This window comes from Aulostomus chinensis, chromosome 23 (genome assembly GCF_037954235.1).
Source record: "Aulostomus chinensis isolate RoL2024-O1b breed Wild chromosome 23, RoL_Achi_v1.0, whole genome shotgun sequence".
NCBI classification, from domain to species: Eukaryota; Metazoa; Chordata; class Actinopteri; order Syngnathiformes; family Aulostomidae; genus Aulostomus; species Aulostomus chinensis.
The window spans coordinates 16,116,768-16,133,361 of NC_141342.1; the positions used below are offsets into that span (position 1 = coordinate 16,116,768).

A 16,594-nucleotide genomic window follows, 5' to 3' on the forward strand; every position below is an offset into this window, starting at 1 on the left:
AAAGCAGAGCCATGACCCACATTGGGAGTAAATAGTGAGTTGGGTCTGGCTCAAGGGTAGGACTTTAATGTTATGGCTATAAGTATGAGGGCAAACACCATAAAGGCATACATTTTTACGATCATATCTTCAACACCTTGGCCCAGAGTTCGCTCTCAAATGTGGGTCACGTCTTTGCTTTCCCTCTTTTTTTTTTTTTTTTTTTTTTGGTCGGAGGAGATGTTCATCCAGGTTGCTACTGTTAACTACGGTTACTAAAACCAAATATGACATTTGTCTGATGAGTTTAAGATCTGGATTTCAGTTTCAGTTCATTGTATTTCCGTATAAACGAGCGACCCTCGCATTCAAACGGACCTTTGACAAACGAGGTCACGTTGCATACAGAGATGCACCAAGGATACGCTAGCTGAGTTGGCTACTTTTGGTTAGCCTTCTGCTAATTTCAGAAGCTATCAGTTTAACAGCTGCAGCGGTAGTGACGTAGTCCAGACTACACGACGGAGGCGATGATGTAATGTCCTGCACCACCAGCGTGTCCATTTTTTTGATTTACAGTATGCTTTGGGATACGGCCGCCTTGAAACATCAAAAGCATCGAATCGAAACGCTTCTTTACAGCTCCGCCCTGTTGTCCAAACATGGTCATGTCTGTTTGCAGAGACACCTCGATGGAAGAGCCAAAAAGCCAACGGTCACGCTGGCTACATCTAGTCTATCGCTGCGGCGCGTTTGCATTCTTTCACAAAAACGTTTCAAAACATTTTAACATGTAACCAAAAAAATTAAAAAAAAATCAGTCGCTTACTCGCAATGACCTCATCAGCTTTTACCTGGAGAAAATAATAGCATCCTTATCATCTTTGTGTGATTATTTTCGGGTACATCATACAGAACTCTCCTCAAAGATGTCAGGAGGAATGAGACAGGACTGCATTCATCCTTGACAAAAGCTGCTTGTCTCACTAATGTGGCGAGGTAGGAATGTTTGTCTTGCTTTGCTCTAGCTGACTCAACGCCAGCATCACTGTTACTCTACATTTTTAAAGAATATTTACCAGCTTCTCAATAAAAACCCATCAGAAACATTGCCATTCAACCTCCATCTTATATCACCTCTCATGGCTGTATTTTTAGAAACCCCCGGCCACGCATTATTGTCTGTGGAGCTGGCATTTAATTAAGAAAATAATAATTAGAGTGAGGCCCAGGAAGAGCTGCACCTGTGCCTGAGACCAACTGGTGCCTCCGTGCTGATAAGGCCAGTGAACTGACAGGAGGAAAGCTGCACAGGCACTTGCATGACACATCTCAAGTATGCCTTTTCTCTAGAGTTGACTGACCCGTCACACGTGAAAGTATAATGAAGGAAAAGCATCCGTCACAGCCAAAGCCTCAGTCAGGGCCCAGATGCAGGCAGCCAGGGGCAGCATTTCAGCTTAATAACACCCAGCGGCTGCAGCTTGGTTTGTGTGTGTGTGTGTGTGTGTGTGTGTGTGTGTGTGTGTCCCCACAGCCACCTTCTCTCAGCAAAGAGCAATCCATGGCAAGATTTTAATGAGCTTCACACCTCCCCAAAATATTTTCACTTTTTCCCCTTATTTGTCTTTCCTTTCACCACCCAGGAGACTAAAGAGAACACAGTGGCCTGTCACATCTCCACAGTCAAATATTGCAACCCTGCATGTGCATGTGTGTTGCAACAACAATAACTCTTTCCACCCACACACTCTCTCTTTCACACACACAAACACATACACACCCTGCTCCATGAAAGCGCCTTTAGTTGCTCACGTGCCACAGCACACTTCAGTGAGTCCCACGCTTCAGAGGAAACTCCACGCTCAAGTCCAGAGGGGCAGCAAAGTGTGTGGGCGTTCATCCGGGCTGCCAGGGGAACGGAAGATGTTGCTCCTGATCAATCTGATGAGGCAGACTAGTTGAGTAAAAAAAAAAAAAAAAAGGCGGGGGGGGGGGGGGGGGGAGAGAAGCTGCTGGAATGCAAGGAAGGTTCAAAAGCAATGACACAATACCAAGCAGATTTATGGCAAAATAAGGTTTAAATGTGATGATGAAGCAGACATGTTTTGTTTGTTTGTGGCTTTTTAAACATGACACATCCGTGTTTTTTTTATGATATTATGTATGTTTGTGCACGCAAAGGCTTTTAATATTGCCCATAATATGCTGCATTTCTGACCAAGTCCCTCTTGAAAATGATTTGTTAAGAAAATGTAAAATTCTCAGATTAAAAAAAAGGATGATCACCTCTTAGAATTTGTGTTACGCCAGTTTATTTATTTTTTTCTGACAAGAATAAATATGCATTATCCGAATTTAAAGACTGGGGGAGGGGAGGGGGTGAATGGCATTTTATTTCTCCAGAGAAGGATTCACACTCAACCGTCTAATACGGTTTCCCAGAGGAGACGGAGGGAGATCAAGTGGCCCACACACTGAGCCGTGTGCGCGGAGGGGTGATGCCTCCAGAGCGCATCACAGGACGACAAAACCCCACTGCAGTGCCGGGATAGAGCAGCTTTGGCTTGAGAGATTGTTTCCTGTTGGGTTTTTTTTCTTTTCTTTTTTTTTGTGTGGGGGTGGGAAGGTGAAAACAAAAAGATCGATCTAAAAAAAAACAACAACAACTTCTTATCGTACCAGAATCGTCCTGATCCGTGTCTGTGCACAGACGCAATGTAGTGGAGAGAGACGATGAGGCGTGTGTGTGTGTGTGTGTGTGTGTGTGTGCGTGTGTGTGTGTGTGTGTGTTGGGGGGGGGGGGTCTCTACTGGTGGAGAGATGCGGGGATGCATGGACACCATCATGGGTGATTAGCTGAAAAAACACCGCTGGATATGTGCGCAAAGAAGTGTGGATAAGTGAGTTTCGGGGTGCACAGGATGGACACTGCGGAGGTAATTATCTTTGTGTCGGTGGTTGTGATTATTATAGTTTCGTTGCTGTCCAACGTCCTGGTGCTGATCTGCTTTCTGTACAACCCGGAGATCCGCAAGCAGGTCCCCGGTCTCTTCAACCTCAATCTCACCTTCTGCAACTTGTTGCTGACCGTCTACAACATGCCGCTCACTTTAGTGGGACTTGTGAGTAAAGCTCAACCGGGAGGTGACGGCTTCTGCCAGATCGTTGGCTTCCTGGAGACGTTCCTGTCTACAAACTCGATGCTGAGCATGGCAGCTCTGAGCATCGACAGATGGATCGCGGTGGTCTTCCCCCTGAGATACCACTCCAAAATGCGCCACAAAGACGCAGCGTTTGTGCTGGGGTACACGTGGGCGCACTCCATGTCCTTCTCCACGGTGGCCACCTGCCTCTCCTGGGTGGGTTACCACCGGCTTTACGCATCCTGCACCCTGTCAAACCCGAAGGCGAACAGTCGGACCCAGTTTGTTATCTTCACCGTCTTTTTCCACTCCTTCACCTTTTTCCTGTCTTTTATAGTGTTGTGCGTCACATACCTCAAAGTGCTTAAAGTAGCAAGGTTTCACTGTAAGAGAATCGACATTATTACAATGCAAACTCTTGTGCTGCTGGTGGATATACACCCCAGGTGAGCTCTCTTCCCTTATCTCTCCTGCTCATCCACTTCACCTCTATCCATTTCATCAGTAATTACACAGGCAAAGAGAAAAGAAAAACAACTGGGAAACTTAAAACCCCCCCCCCCACCTCACAAATTTCATTTTCAGTCTTTGCTCCCACAGTTGAATGACATTCACTGTACAGGATATATATATATATATATATATATATATATATATATATATATATATATATATATATATATATATATATATATGCAGAGTTGTGCACTAGAGGTCTGATTTCACAAGGGGAAAGTGGAAATGAGTGAAAATCTGATTGAAAGAGGCGGTCCCACAGAAGCAGGATTTGTGACATCATCCCGGTGTAATAATTTCAACAGAACAAAGTAGAAATTTGACGTCTCCGTTTTGCAAACAGTGAGGGTTGATTTGAGGATTATTTGTGTGTAATCTGGAATTTGTAATGAGGGAGAACGAGAGAGATTTTAAAGCTTTTAATATCTGCCAAAAAAAATAAATAAATAAAGTCAGTAATGATATTTGTGTGTGCATGGAGGGGGGCTTCAAGATCGCTCAGGAGAGCAAAAGAACAACCCGTACGAAGCCACCTTCTGATTAAAAATGGCTGTCCCCTGGAGATGTAATTTATTTACACCATTTTATTTGTTACATACCAACCAAACATGCTTTGCTGTGTTTGTATTGACATTTGAGTTGAATTCTTCTTTGATTCATGTCAGGAGTTTGTTTACTATGACCCCTCCCCCACACACACACGCACACACACACACAGGCATCATAATCCATTCCAATGGTCAGGTAGAGTATCAGTGTGCATGCTAGTGTTCTCTACTCACACTGATTAGCTCCACAGTGTAATATATGACTGAAGCATCCCACACAGTTTGACAGTTCTTCTTCTTTCACCCTCATATTTTATCTTATCAGACACATTTTTTCCCTTCAAGTGTGAGTGTGTGTCTGCTCAACTCTCTCTCTCCCAGTGTTCGACAGCGTTGCCTGGAGGAGCAGAGGAGGAGGCGACAGAGAGCGACGAGGAAGATCAGCACCTTCATCGGCACCTTCATGCTCTGTTTCGCTCCCTACGTGATCACGAGGTAAGTAAAGGAGAGAGAAACCCAGTGGAAGGAGGGTACGCTTGCACACGTCTCCATTACCTCCTTCCTCTGTCGCCACACTCCTCCTCCTCCTCTTCCTCTACACATCCTTTCTGCATCCTCTCCACACTGACCACAGTTGAAAGATTGGATTGGCTGACCTTGTGATAAGTAATATGCCTCTGCTCTGCTGTTGTTGCTGCATTAGCACTTCAATTTTCTTTTTATTTTTGAACCTTCAAGTTCACCGGGTGCACCTCAGTTAGTAAGTTAGCTAGATTCCTAACTGACATCAGGCACCAGACCAGCAGAGAGGATGCAGAGGTAATGTGCGAGTGTGAGAAAGTGGTACTCCAGTAGAAAGAATACACGAAGGATGTGGAAATAATGGAGGAGGTGGGTTATTTATTGCCTCTGATATGAAAGAATATTCATAACCTCGCAGATCTTTACGACGTAAAACCAGAAAGCATTAAAAACAATTATAAAACAAGGAGTGATTCTCCTAAACGACCAAACACAAAAAGTGAATGTGGTAATGACAACTAAAGGGACCTCAGGCATGTAAAATGTCAACATGCAACAATGCAAATAACACAATAAATGTCCGGATTTATTTCCAGAAATATGTCCAACTCATGTAAGCAGTTGCAGGCGTCTGTTTGTACAGCGATTGAAGGGTGTGCACAAGAAAACTGTGATTTCATAGATATAATCACTGTCAATTGGTCAGCCCCCCCCCCCCCTCCACACACACACACATGTTTTATTTCCTGAAAAATTAATGGAAATAGTCAAAGTGACATCAATGTCAATCAACGAGATGCTACTCGGGAAGTAATTCTGTGTTATTTTGGTGAGATTTAACTAGAAATCCAACAAATATTATTGGTACGACTTTTAATTTACAATAAATTGTACTGGGGTATCCCTCATCTCTGAATCAGATGGTAGAAAAACATAGTAGGTACTGCAAAGTCCAAAAGAAACAAGAAAAATCCACTGTCGGTTACTTCGAATTTAAAATTCTATATTAATGGGGAAAAAAATAATATAAAATGTTCTGCTAGCTTTTACTTTGCATACGTTATCTTGTGGAAAAAAAGTCTGATTTCTTGGGATGTGGAAAAACTTTTTTTTTTTCCCCCCTGATTTGTATCTTGACAAAATCCACATTAATATCATAAAAAAAGGAATTAAAATCAAACCAGGCTGCCAGGAATGAGTGTCCATCGTTCCGTTAATGGCAGGTTAACCAATAATTCTCTCGACAAATTGCTCCTAAAAGCTACACCTCTTCATCTCTGAGGTTTTTGAGTGACACATAATTATGTGTTGGAATAAGGAGCTCCGTGGCAGCTGACTTTACTTCCTGTTCACTCCCGGTGCTGTGGAGTGTGTTGGCAAATGTCAGTGATGGCCACTGGCCCGTGTAAGGCCCGGCGTTAATGTGCTGACAGGGCTTGACTCTAGACGGAGTAATCATCCAGAGTGCAAAGAGTGGAGGATCAGCGATTTCTTACACCTTTTTATGACAACACCTAATATTTCCAGACTTGACAAAAACTCGTGTCAAATAACCAGTTTTGTGTTTTTATGACAGTGACAATACAGCAAAGCTCGTTGCTTTAGTTCATGCGTGAGAGTCATATTTTCTGCAGAAAGAACAGGAGGCTGCAGAACCCCGTGTCCTTTGTCCTTTAAGGGGTTCTGTCTTGTCCAGTCCAGCACTGCTTTGAATATTAATTAGCAGCTCTGCCTTTTCTGATACTGCTGACTGGAATGGAGAAATGAGATGAGATTACACACTCAGACGGGAGAGCGAGAGGGAAATTCTTTCACTGTGGTTGTTTGATTAATGAATAAAGTCCATGTAAAAATGACGTATAGAAGTTGAAGGGCACGGATGCCTTTTCCAACATCTCTCACGCTCTCTCTCTCTCTGCCTCTCTCTCTTTACGCTTGCCTGCAGGATCGTGGAGTTGTTTCCAGCGGTGCCTATCAACCCTCACTGGGGAATTGTCTCCAAGTGCTTAGCTTACAGCAAGGCAGCCTGCGACCCTTTCGTGTACTCTTTGCTCCGAAACCAGTACAAGAAGACGTGCACTGACATCATCAACAGGCTGCTGAAGCGTAGCTCCCTGAACGCGTCAGGCACGCGCGGGCACGAGAATCAAGTCAACAGCATACCGACGGCAGAGTGACAGCCAGCCCACTGATGGGATACGCTCCAGTGGTTGACTCGGCAACTGTCAGAGAAAAAGCTGATTTATTGACGATGAAGAGGAGGACAAATATTGGTTGTTCTTGTCTGTGTCTGCTTGAATTTGATCTGACATGCCAAACAAAAAAACAACAAGTCAATTGAGACAAGGACAAATGCAAGCACGTGAATTTGACTTTGCTTGCATTAGTGAAGGACAGTAGGAAATACATTCACCTGGAGAGACAGATGTGATGTGCTCACCCAAGAATTAGTCTGCACCATTGCCTCATTTTATAACGGCGGGTAGCTTTCAGATTTGTATGGGAGCCCATTTCTGCTAGTTTAAAAAAAAAAAAAAAAAAGCAACAACAAAAAACAAAACATTGATTATGAAAAAGATATTCCAATGGTAACTTGTGATTTTGAGATGATCCCATCACTCTGATCTATCTCATAATTTTGGCAGCGTATTTAATTCGTCTGGGGGGGGGGGGTCCCCCATTTTTTTCTGAATTCATGACATTTTTCATGCAGCTCAATGTAGATTCTATAGAAGCCACTTATTCAAGAGTTTGATGTTATTCACTTTCTCTTCAGAGGTGGCTGTCACCTCGCTGAATGCAGTGTGCTTTAGCATATTTATGATTTGGGGATAAAATGTTTGTATTTTTTTTCTGGTGGAACTGGGCTTCCATAGAGTTGACATACTGATTTTACAGTATATCTGTTTTGATTTTACATCATTATAGTGTCTTCTTATTGTCTTATAAAATGATCCTTGCGTGTGTGTGTGTGTGTGTGTGTGTGTGTGTGTGTGTGTGAGTGAGTGAGTGTGTGTTAGTCTGTGCAACATGTGTGCACGTGACACTTTGTATCTTCACACTGTATGTAGCACTGAAATCCAACTTAACCAAAACTTGATACAAAACCCAGTCCCCAAATTGTATTACAGAGGAACATAACAGCTGTTCTGATTGGTTCAGACCTCAATTAAGCACATTTTGGAGGGTATTATCATTCTTTTGTGTGCCGCCTTTTGGATAAAGGAAAGGAATATCCATTTTGAAGGACTTTCTGACCAGGCGAAGATGTGTTTTCATGGGTATAATGGGCCTTTGCTGTCATGGCTGACTTGTGCCCCTCAGGTACTTTAGTCAGTGTAATTGACTCGCCTCAATGAGAGGAGGAACGCCGTCGGGACTTCTTTATGCTGTCTCATGCTTTTGAGCATAAAGGACTCAAAAGAGAAAGAAAAAGTCTTTGTTTTCTTTTGCCCTGCTGGGTGATCACATGTTACGACATGATTCTTAATACCAATTACAGCTAAGGTGCACTTTGGGAACAAATGATTCTTATAGCAGTGTTTTCTAATTTAAAAATTGTAACCATGCGGCTTGTAATGTCTTGGATTCCATCTTGACAGCAGCGTGCAATATTTATTCAAGCAACTGTTCCATATGTTTTCACACTATCACTGTGGAACTGGAGAAAAGCTGCGAACTGACAGTAATTGCTGAAAATTGCACAGTCGGCCCCCAAACAAAGACATCATGTCCATACAGTCGACCAATTAATATGAAAATATAAACCTATTTAACTAATAATTTAATAATAAAGCAGTTATGCATTCAGGGAGAGGCAGCAGACGTGTCCGCTAGCATGTTGAGGGTCGCCAGCTAGTTTTCCCTCAGTGTGATTGTGCTCAGAGGGAGAAAAAGCAAGACAGATTGGAGATCCTGTGAGACTTGATTACACTCTGTCACATTTCAGTTATTCAGTCTCAGGTTCCTGTGATAGTTGCCAACTATAACCTTTATTCTCTGTTGGCAGGTCGACCTCTAACCTCAACCCACAGTTGGAGGGCGTCGCCTTTGTGAATCTACCCTTCCCATGAAATAACCCCTTTTTCTCCCCTGCTCCCACCAGCCTCTCTTTGTGCTTGCCTGCAGTAGAGCGGAGTTATTTTCAGTGCTGCCTATCAAGCCTCGCTGGGGAATTGTCTGTTAGCGCCTGGCTTGCCGCATGGCAGCCCCGCGACCCCTTTGTGTAAAGCAAAGCAAAATTACTGACCCGCTTTCGCTGGGAAACATTAATTATATGAGGGTTATGAGCAACAGTGAATTCCACAATTATAGAACTACCAAATAAGAGATTTAAAAGGAAATATCACCAAAAATGTTAGAGCAATAACCCTGTTTGCATGGGTATGGTAATGTGGCGCGTGTATGCTATACTGAGCAATATCCCTGTAAATTTGGGAATGTATATGTTTCCAAGACAATTACAAGTTGCAGTTGCTCCTTACAGCGGAAGAATAACAGCCTGAAGAGAAGGGAAAATGAGCTGCGATAAGAAAAGAAATAGTTAAACACAACTGACCTGCTCATTAATTTAAAACTGATAAGATCCATTGCTTTGACCATGGACGTCAGACTCATGTTAGGCGTAGGTATGGCATGACCTTTAATATGCTCGCAAAAATTGCAATTGGAAACTTAAACTGGATCGCGCGTATGGAATTTGAAAAGAAAACAAACACCCTAAATCTTAGTCTCCTCTACTAACTTGACGCGTTTCACAGAACCATTTGGAATCATTAGAAACTATTAGGAAAAGTTCTGATTGTTGGTGGTAGTAAGTAAATGACCAACCAACCAGATGAGGGAACCAGAAGCCCCAGCCAGTTGGAAGAAAACCCCCTTTCCATCGAGAAACGCCTTCAGTCTCCTGTTCTGATTTAGCCAGTGCTAAGGCATCAGTGCTAACCTCTTCTGGAGCAGCTGTTCTTGTTGTTTCACGCTAAAGCAAACTACGCCCAAATCTCCAAAAGTTGGTCCGAACCACTGGTGGTTTGGACACAAATGCGTAACTTGAAGGCTATCGTGTTTAGTTTCTCATGAGATCCTGGAAAAATTACAACAGCATGAAAAATCAGACAACCAACGCTTGCTAGCCGGGGTAAAGATGTAGCAGTGAAGTGTGAAGCTAAAGGGATGACTAAAAAAAAAAACCAAACTCTTTTATAATGAATGCTGTATTGACTTCAATTGCTCCTGCGGTACAGAACATCATCTAAGCCCTAAAGCTCTGTCTCAACTAACCCCCTACGTGATTAATCTGCAACGCAGGAAGCTCCGTCCGTCCGAGGGCTTTTGATTGGGCTGCACTTGTTACAGGGGAGAAGATGAATGAAGTTTACATAAAATAGAATAATGTGATTTTTTAAAAAGTTCACTTTTTCAACTGGTAATACAGATTAAAAAAAAAAAAGAAGAATCTTCAATTAGAACACGCACAGTGTCAAAATAATCCAGAATGCCCAGAGAGCCAAACGTCAGTAGCTACAGATTCTAAAAAACAAACACGAGGGATTATATTGCATTTCTACTTTAATTGTGTGCCAATTTATAATCAATGCAATGGAAAAGTAGTTGACTTCATACATTGTGTAACCGCGACAACCAATGCCTTAAATTCTGTAACATATGGTAGTTTTGAATATTTCCGTTCATCAGATGAAGAATATAGAAATATTGATTATTGCCTTATCAGGTCTGTTCATGACTGGTAACTAGAGTCTGCCTCTGTATCTGTTACCATGGTTAAACTCTGCTGATGTTTTTGCTCTGATCCCACCCCCCCACCCCCCCAATAATGACTATTGATGGATAACAAGCAAGACTCAGTCCACATATTTAGATAAATGACAATGTGAAAAGTATTTTTGTGTCTTTTGATATACGTGTAACTTATGACGACACCGTATTTGTTTTTTTTTTCCCTGAGTGTTAAAGAATGTGCTGCTTCAAAATGCAAACTATTTTTTTTCAATGTCGTCGATAGTTGACAAAGACAATTGAGTGTAATATACCTCATTTTGGCGACTGACTGGATCGCCTCAAGTGTTTTATTCGCCTTCTAAGTTATTAAACCTCAGCTTAACGCTGCTGCTAGGTGTAAAAACATGATGATGACGACTGTTCGCTCTCTCTGTTGTCGACAAGGTGAATGAAAAGGAGACGACTGGTTGAGATTTTATCCACGACCATTAAACAGTAGACTTCTGTGGTTCTCTGATGTGGTGACTTATTGTGTGTGTCAGGAATTTGAAAGCTGGCGAAAAGACGTTTTCAGCACCACCGCGCATTTTGTACTCTGTGGATGAAAATAAACCAAGATTCATAAGAATGCATTCATTGATTCCACTAAAAGCTATGTGACATTCAGAAAAATAGGAAAAGTGAAACACAGGAATTGAAGTTTTTGCTCTAATTCTAACTAAAGCTATCTTTTTTTTGTGTACTACAGCCTAATTTGTCCACTTTTCAGTTATTTATTAGTGTTTGCATAGACATTCATAGATAACAAGTTAGAATAAAGTACGTGGCGTTCAAATGATTTTTATCTTTTTTCAAATTTTTAATAAAAACAGCGATGAATTAGTGATCGATGCAGCGAGCAAAAACAAAGAAACAAAGTCAAAGATACCTTAACCTATTCAGACAGACTGCTTGTGGACCGGGTTCATCTACATCTGCGGTACAGGGACACATCAGTGCCATGATCTTCTCTGGTTTTAATAAAGACATAAATAGAGGAAAGAATCTGAGTGATCTGAGTTTTTGCTTTGGAATCTGCAGAAATTGTGAGCGTTTCCACCTGTAATCAGTCGGAGCCGGCAGGAAGCAGCCCCTCTGTTCACACCACAGCGCAGGTGGTAATGAAGACAGCCGTGCTTGTACCGACTGTGATTCTGAACACTGATCGACACCCCAGGAGCCAGTGATTATTATCGGGTGGGTGGCGTTGACCGTAAACACACGGCTCGATCATGGTTGGCCTAAACCCACTCAGACAAAATGACACCTCTGGGCGAGAAATGAAACACAACTCAAAGTGAAAAGTGGACACCTACAGTACCTCTGCTAAGAAAGAATGTTCTTGTTCCCTCCCTTTACATTGAGAAGAATTCAACCCATGGCCCTCAATGGAACACCCCCACATTTTGGGAGAGACACTTATTTGACAAGAGGATAGATGCCCTGTCCTCTGACAGCCACAGACAACATCTGACAGCTAGTTAGCCTAGCGCAGTGAATGGTAGTGGAAGGGCATGGAAGCATACCTCATCGTGAGGTAACGTAATTCTGAACAGGACACAAAGCTGGAACTGCTCTCCTGACTTAGCGCAGACATTTGATGCAGCGGCTCAAAATTTAAGCCGACAAGGTAGAATGTTTTAGGACAATAAGAGGAGCAACTGCTGCTGCGTCTGTTTACTACTATATGAAGATCGCATGAGATGAGACAAGGCGGAAGGATTGATTAACTGCGCATGTGTCCTTTATTCTGAATTCTGAAGCTGTGCCTCAAATTAAACAACGTTTTCTACATTTTTAACCATGTTTTCAGGTTGACCTGTGCTCCGCGGTGTGAATTGGCGGGCAGGTAGCAGCAGCATCTATCAACAGCTGCAGGAGATGGGGTTCGCTGCCCATTTCCGAGAGGTCGTAGTGCTTTGCTCGCTGAATGGACCAAGCTGCAGCACAAATGCTGAGCTGGAACCTTTACAGACAAACTACTCCGACCCATATGACAATAAATAGATCACTTTACGTAAGTTTTGATGGTTTCAAGCGATGATATGACCCTGTAGATGCTCAATGTGGGATCAGTTTATCCACTTGAGGAAGGCTGCGTTTCAGGTCGTCCAGATCTGGACTCAATTGACCCCTATTGATCCTGCTGGGCTCTGTTTCATGGAAATCGGATCACGTGTGCTGCCGATGTGCCTTTTCACAAATGACTGTCACTATCACATTTCAACCTCATCTCACAGAAACATGTGAAATAGCCGCAAACAAAGAAGTGATCCTGCAAAATTAGATAGCACATCCCTGAGGTGGTCTGACTACAAATCATCTTTGTCCAAACCCAAAGAGAGGACTGTACCATCGGTGTCTGGCGGGTGTGCTTTGAGGGATTTCTAGTTGCATCTATATTGGATTATCACCCCGTGAAGCAAGATTTTATCATTATGATTAACAAGCCTACCCATGTAGCACATCTGAATATACCAGAGCTTTGGCTTGGACCAGGAGTGTGTGACGAGCTGAGCCACCCACAGTGTGTGTGTGTGTGTGTGTGTGTGTGTGTGTGTGTGTGTGTGTGTGTGTGTGTGTGTGTGTGTGTGTGTGTGTCCTCTGTGCTGTTGCTTGTTACCTAAACCTGTAACATCTGTGCTAGAGCTGCTGGAGATACAAAAAAATGACTCTCCCTGTGCAGTCACTTCCTCTTCTTACTTGCTACCATACAATACAACAGTTTTACTAACACACACTTGCTCCGTGTTCTCTGTGCAGTAAGAACATTCCAGTGAGTTCTTTTCAGACCCGGGGACACTACATACATGCAGTGGACATTATATTATAGAAGCATCCTGTGCTTTGTTTGGATTTTTTTTTATTGAGGATTGTGAGCTGCAAAGTTAATTTTTGGTGGCTTGGAAGACATTTTTGTATGGATTTTTGCCGATATCCACACAACCTGCTGACACGCTTAGTCACATATATAGATACAACGTGGTAAACTGGAGAAACGGAAATTTTCCCCGACTAAATCAAAACCCAGTGATATTTCTCAAAATACAGGATACTTTCACACCAGAGGAATGCAGATATTTTACTGGGTTATATGAACACAGTATCGCTCTGTGCTTAAATGGCATGTCTATTCAGAAATGACCCTTTTTAACCACACTTCTTCTCTCTATTGACCTGGACCCCTTTGATGTTGATCATTCCTGCAGAGAACTGAATGAGTCTCCGATATCGTGGAGCAGGGGAGGTGAAAGAGGTTAAGAGCGGGTTTACCGATTCTGCATGGCGACTCACTCCTGTGATCGCCAAGCAAGCACTCGAACACTTCAAAGGTTGGACAGACTTCTGAAGAAGCCTTGGCTTTTTGACTGCTGGCAAGGTCAGACTGCGCATGTGTCTTCCCGCACAACCTCCTCCTCCCCACCACCCACCCTGACTCCAAGGGATCCCCTACAGTCGCTGCAATCTTAATTTTCCAAACAAGTTCTTGAAACTAACAACGCCGCTGATTGGTGATCAGTGGATTTAGCCAAATGTGTTGCATCTAAGATAGCTTTTTGCCTCATTGTCGCCAAGTGTGTACACAATCAAGAGATGGAGAGTTTATTCAGTATTTTCAGAATCCTCCAAATTCGATCTCTACATCTGGTCCTTGAAGCGTATCTGCTGGCCAGATTCTGTAAACCGAGGCAGGAAAGAACAGGCTGCAATCAGTCTTATTAAAGTTGGGGTCTGGACAAAATATGAACACAATGTATGAACATAACCACAGATGACATTTCAAACTTTCTAAACAGGCAGAGTCACTCAGCCACATTCATTTTTAGAAAATCCCAAATATTCTTTAGATATATCATTTTAGATACTTGGGGTACTGCCGTGTGAGACGAGTTCCTTTAAATTCCTCAAGGAACGGTCATGCTGTCAAAATTGATTTTATATTTGCTTTCACAGCGTTTAGATTTTGATTTAAGGTGAAATCTAGATTTAGTATTAACATTTAGATTCAAAATTTAGATTTAATATATCAAAAATATATCATTTTAGATTGGGCATTTAGATTTCCATTAGCACTTCCATTTAGATTTTTGATATTTTAACTTTAAATTCGGATTTTTACACGTAGGTTCAACATTTAACCCATAGATTTAGCATTTAGGTTTCAGTTAACATTTAGAATGAGATTTAATATTTAGAGTTAACATGTCATTTTTTTTCACATGTGAATACATTTTTGAGGAATTTATGCCTGGCAGCTCGGTGTGCAGCGGTCAGCACTGTCGCCTCACAGCAAGAAGGTTCCGGGTTCGAGCCCCAGCTGGAGCACGGGGTCTTTCTGTGTGGAGTCTCCATGTTCTCCCTGTTCCTGCGTGGGTTCTCTCTGGTACTCCAGCTTCCTCCCACAGTCCAAAGACATCAAGAGGTGACGGATGCTCTAAATTGACTGTAGGTGTGACTGTGAGTGTGAATGGTTGTGTTGGCCCTGTGATGGACTGGCGATTCATCAAGGGAGAACCCTCCCTCTCCCATGGTCCTGAGATAGGCTCCACCCCCCCCCCGTGACCCTTAACAAGAAAAGTGGTAGAAAATGGATGGATGGAATTTATGCCTTAAATGTAATCAAATGGCTAATTGGAAATATATCGATACGATCAAGTTTTTATACTCTGTGACACACGAATCCTCCTCGGTGTCTTGAATGTGAATGAAATAGTTTCTGCTGTCACTGAGCGGGTTCTGGTCATGGCGGGTTGACACAAAATGCTCGGTAAGCCAGTGTGTGAAGGGTTCTGTTTACTGGTTCTACCATCAGCCAGTTGGACTATTTGCGGTCTCACTTGACTCCCCATGAGGTGAATGACGTTGTAGCAATGCTGCTGATAGCTGCTCTGTGGAAAGCCATTTTGCAGATGGATGCACTATTTAACAGTCAGTATTAGCGAAGGCGATGGCGGGCAGAGATAAGTCGGGCCTTTGTAGAGGATGACACGGTTATCTTTGCCTCAGGTTACTGCCTTCCCGCTGCGTGCCACACGCTGTAGCGCTGCTGTTAGTCATGTGGCAGCTGATATTAGTCATGCTACTGCTGCTGCTCGTCATGTTGCTGTTAGGGCTGATTGATTTGAGGCAGATGTTTTTGTACCAGGGTGTTTATTTTTTTTTAATGTTGGTGGTTGTATGAGTGTTGTTCAGGAATTCAAATGAATAAATGCTTGTTTTTTTTGTTTTATATGTTTTACGCTCGAACTACCATTCATCTGATTTCAACTTTTCCAGCTCTACTACAAAGTTATACATCGCTCAAAAATGTGATTTGTTTATCGGTGACTCACCATTAAATGTCTTAAGTTCATGAAGAATTTTTTCCCCCCTACATAAATCTTGGTGAATCCAGAATTCAGAAAACGCTTGTCGGTACACTTCACTAATGGAGACCAAAAAGTAACAGTAACAAAACTAAAAAAAAAAGAAAAAAGTCAATTTACCAATTTCCAAATGCTTCATACAGAATAATCCAAGTCTCATGTATCCAGTTTTTTGCTCATGACACTTTGATTTGATCTAAAACAACCTACATACCACCGTATTCTTTTGTATACCTGTACAACATAAGTTCCCTTGTGTTAACTGCTTGTATTTTAACAGTTTTACAGGTTTAGTGACCACCTCAAAAATATTTCTCATACCAGTGTATAAAATACCAATAATTTCACGGCGCTTCCTTATCTTACACATCTGTCGTTCCCAATAATCTAAATAAACATTCACTGTGTTTGAAATCATTGTTGAAAACTTAAGTTTCCATCCATCATCATCTTCCGCTTATTCCTTACTAGTAAGGGTCGCGGGGGGGGGTGGAGCCTATCCCAGCATCTACGGGCGAGAGGCGGGGTTCACCCTGGACAGGTCGCCAGTCCATCACAGGACCAACATACAGAGACGAACAACCATTCACCATTCAGTCACACCTACGGTCAATTTAGAGAATCCAATCAGCCTCGTCCCCAAATTGCATGTCTTTGGACTGTGGGAGGAAGCCGGAGTACCAGAGAGAACCCACGCAGGCACGGGGAGAACATGGAGACTCCACACAGAAAGATCCTG

The 16,594-nt window shown here is 42.6% G+C and overlaps 1 protein-coding gene across 1 annotated transcript; it reads left to right on the top strand.

Annotated features, from left to right (window-relative positions):
- The first annotated feature begins 2,836 nt into the window (after window positions 1–2,836).
- LOC147239789 (G protein-coupled receptor 26-like) lies at window positions 2,837–11,090 on the top strand. Its single transcript, XM_086195117.1, has 3 exons — window positions 2,837–3,571; window positions 4,571–4,684; window positions 6,657–11,090. The coding sequence occupies exons 1-3, from the start codon at window positions 2,904–2,906 to the stop codon at window positions 6,886–6,888; spliced, it is 1,014 nt and encodes a 337-aa protein (XP_086051243.1). The 5' UTR covers window positions 2,837–2,903; the 3' UTR covers window positions 6,889–11,090.
- Window positions 11,091–16,594: the final 5,504 nt, after the last annotated feature.